Source organism: Coccinella septempunctata, chromosome 3, assembly GCF_907165205.1.
Source record: "Coccinella septempunctata chromosome 3, icCocSept1.1, whole genome shotgun sequence".
In the NCBI taxonomy this organism is placed as follows: domain Eukaryota; kingdom Metazoa; phylum Arthropoda; class Insecta; order Coleoptera; family Coccinellidae; genus Coccinella; species Coccinella septempunctata.
In genome coordinates this window covers 39178825-39194674 of record NC_058191.1, presented here as the reverse complement: position 1 = coordinate 39194674, position 15850 = coordinate 39178825, and the positions used below count along the sequence as shown (strand labels likewise).

At 37.9% G+C, this 15850-nt stretch overlaps 1 protein-coding gene across 1 annotated transcript in view; it reads right to left on the bottom strand.

Annotated features, from left to right (window-relative positions):
• Positions 1 to 1038: 1038 nt before the first annotated feature.
• Positions 1039 to 15850, bottom strand: part of LOC123308914 (N-alpha-acetyltransferase 15, NatA auxiliary subunit) — a 45521-nt gene continuing 30709 nt past the window's right edge. Inside the window, exons 9-12 of the mRNA XM_044891722.1 lie at positions 2456 to 2649; positions 2249 to 2357; positions 1814 to 2160; positions 1039 to 1587 (exon numbers count right to left, since the gene is read on the bottom strand). Coding sequence (XP_044747657.1) covers positions 1393 to 1587; positions 1814 to 2160; positions 2249 to 2357; positions 2456 to 2649 — 845 coding nt within the window. The 3' untranslated portion in view covers positions 1039 to 1392. The remainder of the gene's footprint in view (positions 1588 to 1813; positions 2161 to 2248; positions 2358 to 2455; positions 2650 to 15850) is intronic.

Here is a 15850-nt window from a genome sequence, read left to right as displayed (position 1 = left end):
GTCGAGCCCGCAAATTTATAGCCGAGGCGCAGCAGGGGCTAGCAAGCAAGCGAGATAATACAGTTTTTTGCCGAGATGCATATCACATTTTGTCGTCGACCTCACATATACCTTTATGAAAGTAAGTACTCACCTGTTTGCTATCCTCAGCGACGTCGCCGTACTTACCAATTCTCTCAGCTCTGGAGGAGTGTTAATAATATCCATACATGCTATTACTATCCATTGTTGATTATTATTATCACTAATATTCAAGACGTTCCCAATTTACTCGTAAAATCTAGCGAATTCTGTGAAGAATTAATTTGACAACAGCATATGGCCGCATCCAGGGTGTCCCTTTGATTTTGATGGAAGTCGAAGAAGCAGTTTTAGTTCCAGAAGTTTCACAGTTGAAATTGACCAATTAATTTACAGGAATTTTGGGTCTCTACTTATAATAGCGCTTTAAGTCCAATGTGTGAAGGCAGAAATAACTTGTTACGACTCTTGGTCACAATTCTGGAAAATTATAGGACAATGAGCCGAATGAAATGGTCGAGAAGTAAAAAAAAAACAAGTTCATAGAGAGTAGTCCAATTGCAATTTTTTTATTTCATGAAAACAAAAAGATTAAAATGAAAAAATATTTTACAAATAGGTAGGTAAAAGAAATATCCAACAAATCTTACACACCTGAAATGAAAAGAATAAAATATAATCTGATCAAATCAAACAATACTGTACAATTTTAGTATTATTTCTCTATATCTGCAATCATGGTAAGAATCATGGAATAATTAAATTACAAAGTGAAATATTTCATAGAAAATTTTCAAATGGCTTAGAATTATTTCAGAATAAATTAATTAAAAACTTTATCCAAGAGCAAAAATTTATCAGTTACTTCAACATGAAGTAAGTCATTTTCGAGATACAAAATAATTGGTATCGCCGATGAAAACTTCAACTACACAATTTTCTACAAAAACTTCAGAACTCACTTTGTCTTTATATGCATCAAACCCCACTCGCAGGTTGAATTTTATGAGTAAAAACCCTTGGAGAATAGATTTATTATCAGTCCTTTGACACTAAATAAGAAAAATTTGAAATAATATCATATCTACACAATACCAGAAAGCGATTCCAAAGGCCTGGTTTCGATCTTGAAAACGAGATGATCATTTGAAGGAATAAAACAAGTCAATAGATATTTTCACTTATTGAAACTAACGAGAAGTTTTTCGCACGGTTTTCATCCACCCTCTTTTCCCAAATCTCATTTTACAGAATCGAAAGCAAACCCTAATTTTTTATTCAAACCTGCAATAAATAGCAAGATTCAACAATCATGTCATTGGTATATCTCCGAACCGCTACCTGGCGTTTTGAAACTTCCTTGAACAAACATCAGTTACTGTGGCAGTTTTCATCTTGTGATATATGATTGCTATCTGGCGTCACTTGCTTCGTCTCCTGCACTGGAGGTTTGAAAGCAGCAGCGTAAGGAAAACGTTTCTGGCACTTATTGATGTATTCCTCTATTTGGGCATCACAGCTACCGAACGCACCCTTTCTTAACGAATGTAAAACGTTGGTGCAATTCTGGAAAAAACAAAATGAAAAGTTAGAAGATAACTACCGATTGAAATGGCAAGATGTGGAGGACGCGACAGAGTCGTTGCTCGGGCTGTGATGGGGGTAGGAAGGGCCCTTTGTGTTCCTTAGGGTCTGTAGTTTGAACCTACACAACTCCAGTCCACCGATAGATAGAGAGAAAGACGCTACAAGAGACCAAGCAGCACAGATGGGTTCAGTTATGAGTTCTTACCTCTAAATTAATATCGGTGTATTTGTTATTGTCCAAACACGTGACCAGGTTTATCGCGGCGTTCTGGGTCTTCTCGTCCAGGAAATACATCATGGAGGCGCCCTCCAACGCGGCCTCCAAACTGTTCGAGTGCCGTTGGAGGAAGTCTGCGTTCAGAACTTTGGCGTTCTTGTCTCCGAAGAATTCTTTGGTTTCTTTCTCTACAACTTCGATGACGGCCGGATCCCAGCTGCTCTTGTTCTCGGTACAGACCTTGTGGAAGCGGATCAGGCAGCTGTGGAATTTGGGATTCTCTGGATCGAGCCTAAAGCACCTTTTCAGGGATTGCAGCATAAGGAGCACTTTGTCTGAAATATTGAATTTAACGTTTATCTAGAAAATCATTCAAGAATTTTTGAACTTGATGGAGCATTGAAGATTTACGTGCAGACTTACTTTTCCTATAGTACACTTCGAAAGCCATCAGATGCGTTTCTATTCTATCATTTGCTAGGGTCTGTAGTGGCTGCAAGAATTTGATGGCTTGCTCCAAAGGATTATCGGCCTAGAAAGATCGACATTATCAATTTAAATCATAAATATATCCTAAAAATTGACAATATCTTCAGAGACTCGATTTTTTCAAAGATCACCACCACCCACCCTTTCCAGTTTCTCGGGTATCAATTCGTCCAACTGGGGAGCGTCCGCTTCCACGTCCCCTTGCTGCCTTGACTTGTGATGTTGATCCCTCTTGATCTGCGCCTCTTTGGCCTGAGCGCTCTCCTGTTCCGCCTTTCTCTTGGCCTTCCTCTGCTTGCTTCTCAATTTCTTCAGTTCGGAAGGTGCCAAGTTTTCTGTAACGAAAAAATAAGATGATAAGTAACAACGATATGTTTCTCGTTGTTGGGAAGACAATAATAATGATAAGCAAGACATTCAGCATATCTTATGAGCATATTCAAGATAGTATGACTGAAAAAGGTAAAAGGAGTCGATTTTTTTATATTCTCTCAGAGTGTTCAACAGATTTTGTGAGCTTGCTCTAAGTGGCAGCACTGGCAGAGCTGCCACCACCCCCACAGGAAAATTCGTCATTTTCAGCTACATTTTATAGGTACAAAAGGGAGGACAGTGTGATAAATACCTATTCGAACCTTAAGTCAACACGACGTGCAAACTGCTACTGGACTACCCAAGGGTAACTAGATCAGAGACATTAAAAGATTAATTTGCCTAATTAGTAACTACAGACGAACACTAATCGTTTTGTTCATCTTTATAACATGTGTGGAGAATATTTCGATTAATCGTGCAGATTAGAAAGGTAAAGATCAAATCAATGAACTTGAAACATAGTACCGTCTGGTCTGGCGGAATACAATTGGCCAATACAAATCTTCTTGCATCATCACATGTCTTCAACAATGCAAGTACAATAAATTAATTCGTTTTGCGAAGAATCATCGGGCAAATATGTGCCTGTATAGTTTTATGATGAAAAAACCATTAATTTTCGTCCGCATACACTTTTCATCAGCAAACTCTTTTCGTCTGGCTGTTACTAGGATACCAATAGATAGAGGGGCGATTGAATCAATTTTGAGAATAAAGAATTCGATGAAAACAAAAGTGCCCTTGACAATAACTGACATTTGCTGTTATCAAATTAATTCTTCACGAAATCTGCGAGATTTTGCGAGAGAATTAGGTGGCTGAATGTTAGTGTTCATTGAAATCAAGGATGGATAGTGATAGCGATATGGATACCAGTAACACTACTCCAGAGCTGACAGAAATTGCAAATACTGCGACCTAGATGAGGCTATCAAATGGGAAACTACTTACTTTCATAGGGGTATGTGTGGTCGATGAAAAAATGTAATATGCACCTCGGCAAAAACTGTCTATATTGTCTCACCTGCTTGATAGCCTCGGCTGCGGCTTTCAATTTACAGGTTTGACTATAATAGACAGTTTTTCGTACTTGGTACATGAATAACTTTTCTGTTTCCCTAATGTTGGAATGGACTGCAGGGTGTATATGAATAGGGTGATTCCTTGTCAAAAAAAGTGAATACTTCTTCTTGAATATTTGAATAGCGACCGAGAGCAAACAAATTTCGAAATCGGATTGCGAGCAACTTATTCTAACCACGCATTCCAGTCCCTTTCCAATCGGATGTAACAAAGAGACGAGCCCGCAAATATTTAGATCTAGGGAGATTGGAGCGATGGGTTAGGCGACTCACCATGCCATACCAGATTACAGGGATGTGCTATCTTTAATGTACCGCATTTACTTTATCGGATCAAGTGAGAACTATTGGCAACATTCCACAGTCACAGCATAAGAATGTATTAGACAATCACAGAAGATAAAAAATAAGACAAAATGAAACAATAGAAAAATATGCATAATATTCAACACATTACTCGAATCAAGAGAACAAAGGGCGATAGAATAAATCGATTTCACGATAAGTTCTTGTAGAAACAACCTCCATTATGGTGTTGACAGAAACCTGATTGAACGAAAAATAATGTTACTTCAATTCTGTACAACTTCTATATGGATTTCCTGGGTGAATCGAAAAACGCCATTTTCTGGAAGTACTCTCTCTTGAACCATCCAAAAATCGTACTATCGAGCTCACTATGACAGTGTATCGCACATCCCTAATGAGATGGCAATCGGCAAAAATGCTGAATATATTCGAAGAGCGAAATAACGATATTATCATTTCAAATGACACATGTGCTGAATATCGTCGATGACTGGGCGGTCGGCCCATACATAATTCAAACGACGACAAGGTGATCATTCGATCTGACCTATATCCAAATTGCAGAAAAATGACAAAATTACGGGATGTGGCAATGGCAAAGCTGTAGAAGAGCCCACATCACAACATAAGAAGTATACAGGTGGTGATGAATTCGATGCTCAACACTATAAACCTACCTGGTAACAGGTAGATAGATACTAATTGGACAAAATAAATACTTTGTTTTATTAGATACGCAAACTACAAAATACAGTATTTTAATTATTTTCATGAATTTCAAATGCACAATCACTAATATGAATATACGAAAACACCTCGATTTCACGGCTTTAAAAGGAAGATGCCAAATATCGCTCAGACCAGTCAATTCCTGATTCGAGGGGGAACAACTTTTCCACTTTTTGCATACCCCTAACTGCAATCCCTAACGGGGCACAAATCCTTGATTTTGAATAGGGTGATGCGATATTTCATGTTGAAGATTTTATCGAGTACTATCTGATTAATTACAGGTAAAAAAGTGGAAGAGTACTTGCACTTGTGATTAGTTTATTAAATGCTAGAAATGGGCACTTACTTCCATGCAGTGATTCAAGTTTTTCTGAAATCGTTCACGTACATTACTCAAGATTTCTGGTGTAATTTGACGGCATTCATTAAAGATCTGAGTTCGCGAATTATCCAGTGAGGCTGGGTAGCGTAAATCTTGGATTTCAAAAAAAAGTCTGGTGGGGGCAGATCAGGTGATCAGGGTGGCCACTCAATATGTCTCCTTCTTCCTATCCAGGCGTGTCCCAATGAAATCAAAATAATGAAAATAATCATAATAAATACTCCTGTACTGGCTCGATAATAATCCTATCGACGCACGTTCCTCTTAGTTGAATGACTTCAATTCGGAAAGAATGAAATCAATTTTCGAAACGAGAGCGAATGCACGTGAAGTATATCGATAATCGGTCCGTGACTGAAAAAAAAAATTACAATAGAGAGACCGTGGACGTATTACGCAGCGTAAATCGTTGCACAAATAATTTCTCATTAAAATATTTCCATATTGTTGGGATATCGAAGAATTTTTATTCGGCATTGTTCGTAACGTTGCTAAACATCGCTGCTATAATGTTGAAAATCACACACAGAAGTGAGACTGAATAGAAGGTGAAACATTTGCGACATCGATTATTGAAAAATAACGAAATGTTCAAGCAAAAAGTTTAGTTTATCTGAATAATCAGTCAATCCCCGAAAATATCGATGCAGATGTTTTTGGTGTTGACCAGAAGCGTGCAAGGGTAGAAGCATCGCGTTCGATCTGTGCTCGATTTGAAAACGATGTAGACTTCTTAAACCGAATTGTTTCTAGGGATGAGACTTGGGTACACTTCTACGATCCAGAAGCAAAGCAACAATCGATGGAATGGCGACACTCTGGTTCTCCAAGACCTAAGGAGTTTCGTGTCCAAAAATCTGCTGGAAAAGTTCTTGCTTCAGTTTCTTGGGATTGCCAAGGGAGTAATCTTGATTGATTTTTTTGGTAAGGGTAGAACAATAACCGGAGATCACTATTCGACATTACTGACCACTCTACGGGAAAAAATTAAAGAGAAAAGACACGGGAAGCTATCCAAGGGAGTTTTATTTTTGCAGGACAACGTCCCTGCACACAAATCTCATGTTGCCATGCAAAAAATTCGTGATTTAGGGTTTGAATTACTAGAACATTCCCCTTATTCACCAGATTTGGCTCCATCCGACTATCATCTCTTTCCTAAACTGAAAAAAAAGTTTAAAACGTTGTACATTTTCTTCCCACGAGGAGGCAATAAAAGCTGTGGAGGTCTGGTTTGCAGAGCAAGGAAAAACTTTTTTTTTGAAAGGTCTAGAGACGTTGCAGATTCGCTGTAATGAATGTATAAGAGAATATGTTGAGTAATAAAATATCTTGACATTGAAATTTTGTTTGGTTCTATGGTAGGCTAAGAATTTTTCAATATATCATCGTACAATTATTAACGATATCTTTTCAACTGAATGAATTAAAAACCCTACTACAGTATCCCAATCAGTCCCAACAAGTTCTTCCACATCTATCCGATACTCATTATAAATGCATGAAATGTAAAATGAATCCAATTCCTATTGCATGCACATTCGATCGATCTCGATAATTTATTATTTTTCACCATTACGCCATTCCATTCAGAGTCGAATGCATCACGAGTTCGCTATATATAAATTTTTTTCAGATCCTATTGTAGTGAACCGTTTCGTTGAAATGATTCGAATACCTTTCTTTTTCGATACAGAGGTCACCTCTAGTGAAACATGACTTGCACAATGTGCTTGAATTATGGAACCCCGAATGCCTCGACTCGAGAAAACGACAAAAACGTTAATATTTCGGATAACAATCCAATACTGGCAATTTTATACCTAGCGGGGTTTTTTACCGTGGTTGAACAGTGTCATAACAAATTCATCTATCCCCATAGAATGCAAGTTTCATATTTCGACACGTCAGCCAGATAGACTAAAGTCTATTTTTACAAACTATCGGATCCTAAGTACGTCCCTGTCGCCTCGAGCTGATTCCAGGCCTTTCCAGACCATTGCATGCAGAACTATCAGACAAATTATACCTATAAGCGGCAACCATCAGCAGGTAGTGATAAGGAAAATAAGTGTAGTATCAGGAGAGAGAGGTTTACACATTAAATTATCGCATATAAGTGATATAAAATACAGAACACCAAGTATTAATGAATTCATTTCAAAAAATTTTTATATTCGTGCATCTTAGGATTGGGTTCACATTATTAGTACATTCCATATGTTGATTAGGGACATGTTTCGGACCCAAAACAGACCATCTTCAGCCACTATAAAGGTTTCAAACTGATCAGAAGAGTTGCAACAGTTTTTTTTTGTAGTGGCTGAAGATGGACTCTTATGGGTCCGAAACATGTTCCTAATCAATACCTGGAATAATGGAGAGCCAGACTTTGAGATTTCATTGCCTTGTATTAATCACTTTTGCCTGTTAATTATTCTCCCAAATATAGTGTGGACACGAACACTTGATCGATCTCGTACATTTTTTTTTATCCGACACGTCCTTGCTACGTTCACGTTTGGCCAGAAGCGACGCGTGCCTCTGTAGTCAGATTGCTCGAGTTGAAAGAAGAACGCTGATGCAAAAACAGTCTGATAATAATTGTACATGTCTGGGGCACGAATTCGGTTCTGTTTCGAAGTGATGGTGTTGTTCAATAGGAACTGATAAAATCGAAGTAGACGTACGGTTACCACATTGAACAGATCAACGACGGCTGAATGTCTGAGTACTTTTAGCGTTTGTCGGTCGCAAATATCGTTGCAGCCATGAATTGATACAGATAAGCATCTTCTGCGAGTGAGAAAAGGAATATTATAATAAAACGCTATGAATTCTATATTTGAACCGCCTGTGGTTAGAACAAGCTAATTCCACAGTGCCAAGACCCTTCAAAAAAGTAATATACCGACATTGAAAATCCGAATTTCCTTTATTCACGAGGATATATTGAAAAATTCTTAGCCTACTAGAGAACCAAAACAATTTCAATGTCAAAATATTTTATTACTCAACATATTCTCCTCTTGATTGGATACATTTATTACAGCGAACCTGCAACGTCTCTAGACCTTTCAAAAAAAAATGTTTCTCCTTGCTCTGCAAACCAGACCTCCACAGCTCTTATTACCTCCTCGATGGAAGAAAATTTACGACCTGTCAAACTTTTTTCAGTTGAGGAAAGAGAAGATAGTCGGATGGAGCCGAATATGGTGAATAAAGAGGGTGTTCTAGTAATTCTAACCCTAAATCACGAATTTTTTGCATGGCAACATGAGATTTGTGTGCAGGGGCCTTGTCCTGCAAAAACAAAACACCTATGGATAGCTTTCCGCGTCTTTTCTCTTTAATTTTTTCCCGTAGAGTGGTCAGTAATGTCGAATAGTAATATCCGGTTATTGTTCTACCCTTATCCAAAAAAATCAATCATGATTTCTCCATGGCAATCCCAAAAAACTGAAGCAAGAACTTTTCCAGCAGATTTTTGGACACGAAACTTCTTAGGTCTTGGAGAACCAGAGTGTCACCATTCCATCGATTGTTGCTCTGTTTCCCAAGTCTCATCCACAGTAACAGTTCGGTTTAAGAAGTCTACATCGTTTTCAAATCGAGCACAGCTCGAACGCGATGCTTCTACCCTTGCACGCTTTTGGTAACATTCAAACATTTGGGGATCCATTTTGCAGCAATTCTTCTCAATGGATAGGCGTCCTGTGGCCAGTTGAACAGCAGTTTTCTTTGTCTTATAGGTGCATTTTCCTATACCACAGAAAGGATTTGAGCCAGTAACTGAGGTTTGCAGAACCTTTCTTTCTCGAGTGACCAGAAACCCAGATTAAAAAAACCTTGTTGTTCTTGCCCATTTCATTGAGTTTTCTCCCATATCAACTTTGAGTCGATGACTTAGGAGTTCAGTGCTTTAACAGCAGATTGTCTATAAGAATGGATCAGAAATGCTACTTCAATAGTTTCTTTCCAGGGTTATGTCTACACTCTTTAGATATTACATTGAGCTGCTATCAAGGCACTGAACTACTATGTCATCGACTCACAGCTGATATTGGAGTATCAAAGGAAACTTAATGAAACAGTCCATTTAGTCTGGGTTCTTGGTCACTCTGAAATCAAAGAAAACTTGCACAAACACAGTAACTTTCTGTGGTATAGGAAAATGCACCTTGAAGAAAGAGTTTCTGGATAAGGAGACGAAAAACTGTAGGAGTAATGAACCTCCTTGAAGCAACCTCAGAGATACTGGTGGTCATTGGAACTCTGGATCTGAAGGGAGAGCTGTAGATGGCTCAGTTGTGAAAACAGCTCTGACGAGGGCCACAATAGACCTTAAGGCCACAATGGAATGTAACCTCCTTACCAAACTATAACCTGGTCTAGATAAACTACAATATCTGCTCTAATAAGGGACACAGATTCTAAATCGTCGGAAAAACCAAACCTTCCATCCATAAATAACTCAGCGGCAAAAAAACGAACAATAAAAAACGCCGATAAAATTCAAACAATGAGCAATTATTCCTACATCTCGATTACGACGACACTTGATCCATCACTAATCCATCACGACGCGGAACTTCGTGTTGCATTATTAGCATCTTCGAAAGGAAATCCCCGTGTCAAGTAGCGGATCGCCATGAGGATCCTCCACTCGGTCTTGAACTTGACTCTATAGATCGAAGGTCGCAATGAAATCGATTGTGTCGAGGAAGCCGGCGATCTTCAACCATCACCGGAACATCGCAGATGATCATGGGACGATGAACCCATCAATTTACTCGCGGTATTTCGATCTCCGTGAAGTGAAGGATTCACAACACTTCAACAACTTTCTAAGATTTTTCATTATTTTCTAGTTACGAAATTCTATATTATATAAAACAATTCAGATGCCTCTGCCTACGAAACCATTGAGTCCTTACCTCTAGATAAATTGTCTAAAGTGTTCACTGAAAGACGTATAAATACTAGTATGTACGAGGATGTATTGATATCTAGTTAGCCTAGACCAGTTCCACGCATTAAAAATATATTGCGTTACCATAGCAACGAACAATAACTCATCAGAAGTGTCAGTGTGAAGTTTGAGGTCAAAAAAGTAAACCAGAGTTACGCAATGAATTGCAAAAAAGAAGATGTCCACCGAAATTGTGAAAATCGAAAAATTGGAGTATCGAGCCATCATCGTGTACCTGTATTTGAAAGGGTTAAGAGGTAAGCAGATTTACGAAGATATGCTTAATATCCTTGGTGGTCAATGTCCCATGCGACCGTGAAAAATTGGACTGCAAGCTTCAGAAGAGTTAATGTTCCATTGAAGATGATGACCGATCGGGAAGGCCAGTTTCTGTGTCAGCCCTGAAAATATCGATGCAGTTCATGACATGATTTTACCAGACCGTCGAATTGGGCTAAAACGGATATCTGAGGCACTGAATATTTCATACGAACGCGATCATCATATAGTTCACGTCAATTTGGACATGAGAAAAATTGCTGCAAAATGGATTCCAAAATGTTTGAATGTTGACCAAAAGCGTGCAGGGGTAGAAGCATCGCGTTCGATCTGTGCTCGATTCGAAAACGATGTAGACTTCTTAAACCGAATTGTTACTATGGATGAGTCTTGGGTACATTTCTACGACCCAGAAACAAAGCAACAATCGATGGAATGGCGACACTCTGGTTCTCCAAGACCTAAGAAGTTTCGTGTCCAAAAATCTGCTGCAAAAGTTCTTGCTTCAGGTTTTTGGGATTGCCATGGAGTAATCATGATTGATTTTTTGGATAAGGGTAAAACAATAACCGGAGATTACTATTCGACATTACTGATCATACTACGGGAAAAAATTAGAGAGAAAAGACGCGGAAAGCTATCCAAAGGTGTTTTGTTTTTGCAGGACAACGCCCCTGCACACGAATCTCATGTTGCCATGCAAAATATTCGTGATTTAGGTTTTGAATTACTAGAACACCCCCCTTATTCACCAGATTTGGCTCCATCCGACCATCATTTCTTTCCTCAACTGAAAAAATTTAAAAGGTCGTAAATTTTCCTCCAACGAAGAGGTAATAAAAGCTGTGGAGGTCTGGTTTGCAGAGCAAGAGGAAATATCTAGAGACGTTGCAGGTTCGATGTAATAAATGTATCCAATTAAGAGGAGAATATGTTGAGTTATAAAATATTTTGACATTGAAATTTCGTTTGGTTCTATAGTAGGCTAAGAATTTTTCAATATATTCTCGTAGTATCAAATTCTGGAGGAGTTTGCGAATATGCTAGCGGAATTCATATTATCTTCTCGTTGACTGAGTTGGCAGAGCGATGGGCAGGATATCATGATGTCCTGGGTTCGAGTCCCACCCAGAGAGGCATTTTTTCAGGACGATTTCTTCACAAGCGGTTAACTTTTCTTCATACATCTTTGTGCACTACTCTAACTTTCGTTTGGGAGAATTTCTGGACATGATTATTAATTTTGAATAGGTAGACATGGAACTATTCCTTGAAACAAAAATTTCTAGGCATTCCGTTCACAAAACATCGATTTTCCGATCAAGGATTTTATCGCCATGGATCTGTCAATCGAGATTTGTGAAAGCACACATTGAACATGAGTATCAATATCTGGAGAATGCCTACTTTTTTGTTGAAATTCCCAATGACACATTTTCATGATCGCTATTATTAACAATAACCGGTTGGTTCTTCCGTACAACCTATTGTTCATGATTGGCTGTCAATGTCCGCTTGAGGTAAACGTGCAAATTATGATGACAGAAGTTTCCAGAAATAATGGTAATGGATAGTGGCTTTTTTCCCACAAAAAAAAAAGAACCAGACGGTGACAAATCCCATGAGTTTGGAGGCCAATCAACATCAACGTATATGGATTGTTCCATAGAAAGAATGAAATTCATAGAGATACCTACCTATGAAAACAAATGTCTCCTAGAATTATCTACACAGAAATATTAAATCCAAGATCAATATACAGAGTGTGAATGAATACCTGTGAAAAGGGGTTTTTTCTTTGAGCAGCCCCAGGTAACATACAACTCCCTAAAGCTGTAGCCAATTCTATTCTCAGAAACCAGAAAAGTGCCAAATGAAATGAACATAGGAGGCAGTGAAGAAAAATTATGTTCCCCAATAATTGTAAGGGGTAGGAAGAGCCGCTAAAAATTGTTTCGCAAGAATCTTTTTTCCTGATTAGTATACAACTCCGAGCGATTTCTTTCTTCTGGTCGTGCTTCTCCTTGAACACGTGGGCGCCTAGACACGCCAGAACACCATTATAATAGATCGGAATTTCGTTTGTAATCCGAGGACAAAGAGAGGTTATCTCGGGCAAGGTATGCTGACTAACACTTTACTTTTACTTTCTCTGTTCCGAGTTCAGCGAAAAATATATCGCAGGTATCTCATTATCAGCTACAACTGCTTCGCAAGATGCTTTTGGTGAATCGATGAAGAATTTCTATATTCTTTCTAGGTTTCTTCATTTCGATAGAGACAAGAGATACAGGGTAGTTTCCCTGCAATGAGTGGCAGTTTCAAAGTGGGCCTTGTAGAAACTACAAGAGGGCACTTATAATTATTCTTTTTTTTTAGTTCGATGCAAACGTGAGCAGAACACCTTCTATCTGCACATGTAGAGAATTGCAGATATACCACACCCTGCAGCTCCAGGGTCGTTTATGAGCCACTCGGTCCTGCTTAGAAGGTGGTACAATAATTCACTAACTTGTCACGGTTCTGGTCGAGAAAGTCAATATATTTGCTGTTTCTAGCACTTGTCGCACTCATGGTTTTCTCACGATCGGGAAAGTATGAATTATACATATCTTCTTATCACATTGATGTATCGGTATCTTTCCTGAATCGGATTACTATACGTCATGTCCATAGCTTGATCCATTTACACACCCCTATAGGTACCGATTTCGAACTTCAAGTTATTGTTACCTAATTAATAATATTTATAATCCACACTTTGTTTGGATTCCGACCAACACGAGTAGGTGTGAAAAGACATCAATAAATAATTTTATCGGCTTCTCTGACATATCCTATTAATTTCTAGTAATACATGCACGAGTAGAGGCGTTCCAAACAATAATAGGACCAACTAAGTGAGAACTCAAATTATGTTTGAATGAACCCAATAAATTAATCTTATGGTATGACAGCTACTCAAGTTTACTCCTCTTCATCTTGCCAATGCTATCAATTATTGGAAAATTCGTGTATAATCATCTTGATATGCTTTCATCTCTCACTGGAAAAGTCTGCCATATATGTGTATTATCTAAACTATACAGGGCGAGTGTTTGACTCGTACAAAAATTTTAACAGTAGATTCTTGAGGTCCAAAGAAACACTTTTTTCCTTTACCATTTTTTCCGATTCGGCTTTGATGAAAAGAAGTTTTCATTATGAGCTATGCCACCTCTGGAGACTATGACACTACACATCTGTGGATCTTTTAAACAGGGTTGCATTCAGCCAAAGTACCCAATTTTCCGAATATCACAGATATTTTTTAATTTTTAAACATAAAATTACTCGAAAACGGCGCATTTTATGAGAAAATATAAAGAATACTTTTATTTTACAAAAGGTTCAAATATTCATTAGATAGCGCCCAACTTAGTTTCGAGAGTTGGGTTCTTTGAATTAGTGCGGAAGACGCGTCTTGTGTTCGAAAAAGATTCATCAAATAAATGAAAAAGTTCGTTCGTTTCATTCGATAAAACCGTTTGTGAGATAAAACTAAAAATAACATTTTTTATGGTTTTTCAACAGCCTGTATCTTTTTAACCGAGCAGATTCGGAAATAATGGTAAAGGAAAAAGGTGTTTCTTTTGACCTAAAGAATCCACTGTTAAACTATTTTCACGAGTCAAAGGACTCACCCAATATAAACTATGTATATAACTGAAGGAAAAAAAACTGAGTGAAAACACCTACTGGGAAAAAAACGAATCACAATAACTTTATGATAATTCTATCGAAACCTGCCGCTGAAGTTCTCTAAATTCTGAGAATAATTTAGGTAAGAAGAAAGTGAATCTAATCTGGACCACAACATGGGAATAAACACATATAGGCACACATAAGTGCACAATTGAAATGGCGAGGCAAGGACGGAAAAGAAAATTTCTACTCTCACAAACCATTAAGATCCTTTTGTGGAACTAACATTGAATTTTTCTCTCTCTTTCGAATTTCGTCGAATCAATTAGCGATTTCAATGAAACAAAGATCGTCTCTGGACTGAACAATTCACATATGATTTAGTTTGTTGTCATCATCATCATCACGGTCTGCGATGTACAATCGTGTGAAAAACGAGATTTTCCATTCGTTAAAGCTGGAACTGCAATATAAAACTATACATTGTTATACCGTAGAATTATAGCACAAAGTTATTATGTTCTGTCTCGATTATCAGACTACAAAGAAGACCTCAATTTCACCAAAACCGTGCAATATTGTTGGCGAACATATCTCAAAACGATAAAAAGTTTCTTCAGGCACTTTTCCACTGGGAATAGTAGTTTAATTTTTTTTTAATCTCTTGAACTAAGGGATGTTATGGCACAATTTGGTCGTATCTTCAAGACCAATGAAGATATAGTGAAGAGGTTTCCACTAATGGACTTCTCACGAAAATCGAGCCCAGGACTCCCTTCAACGTTTTTACCTATCTAGTCTAGAAGGACCAGAAACAACCTATATAGTACACCCTCACCAAAACCATCGATGAAATTCTGCAACAACCCAATCTTCATCATAAAAACTTCTTCCACTGGACAAACCCAACCGTAACAGTAGGACGAAGGATTTAAATTGATAACGTTCGACAATCTGTTGAAAATTTGCTTAATCGAATCTTGCGGGTAGAAATTGCAGAACGAATAGCATCTCGGAATTAGGCGGCGATGAATTTATTATTCTTGCGGAACAGCATCAATCGTGAATGTATAGGAGTCAAGTTCAAGTGCGATATGAAAACGGTAGCAGATGCTCTAGGAAGATTGTCGTAGATGGGTATGTAAATGTAGGTTAATCGACATAAGCCGTATGTTGCGTTTCCTTTCTACCTTCTCCTCGTTCATTATCATCACGGGTATCTTCCAAATATATTATTATTACTATAACTTTGTTCATTATCGGCCTCATCAATTTAATACCCATTCGCATTAATAGTAAGTTATTCTATTCCACTAACTGTCAGTACTATAATTGAATGCGATTTTCTCTCTCAATTTAGTTTAATATTGATGGTGATTTTTCACTGACTTCATCCTTGACAGTTTTAACTGTAATACATATGGTGCATTGAATGGAACAACTTTCGATACCAACTGGACAACAAAAAACATTTTCATTTGAGGAATTCAAACGACTTTGAAATATTCAGCAAGTGTTAAAAAATGGTAAAAATCGATGTTTTGTTAACAGAATGCCTAGAAATTTTTGATTCAAGAAATAGTTCCATGTCTGCCTATTCAACATTAATAATCATGTCCAGAAATTCATCCAAACGAAAGTTATAGTAGTCGGAGATTACCTTCAAAAAACATGGACAAGATGTTTGAAGAAAAGTTGACCACTTGTGGAGAAATCGTCCT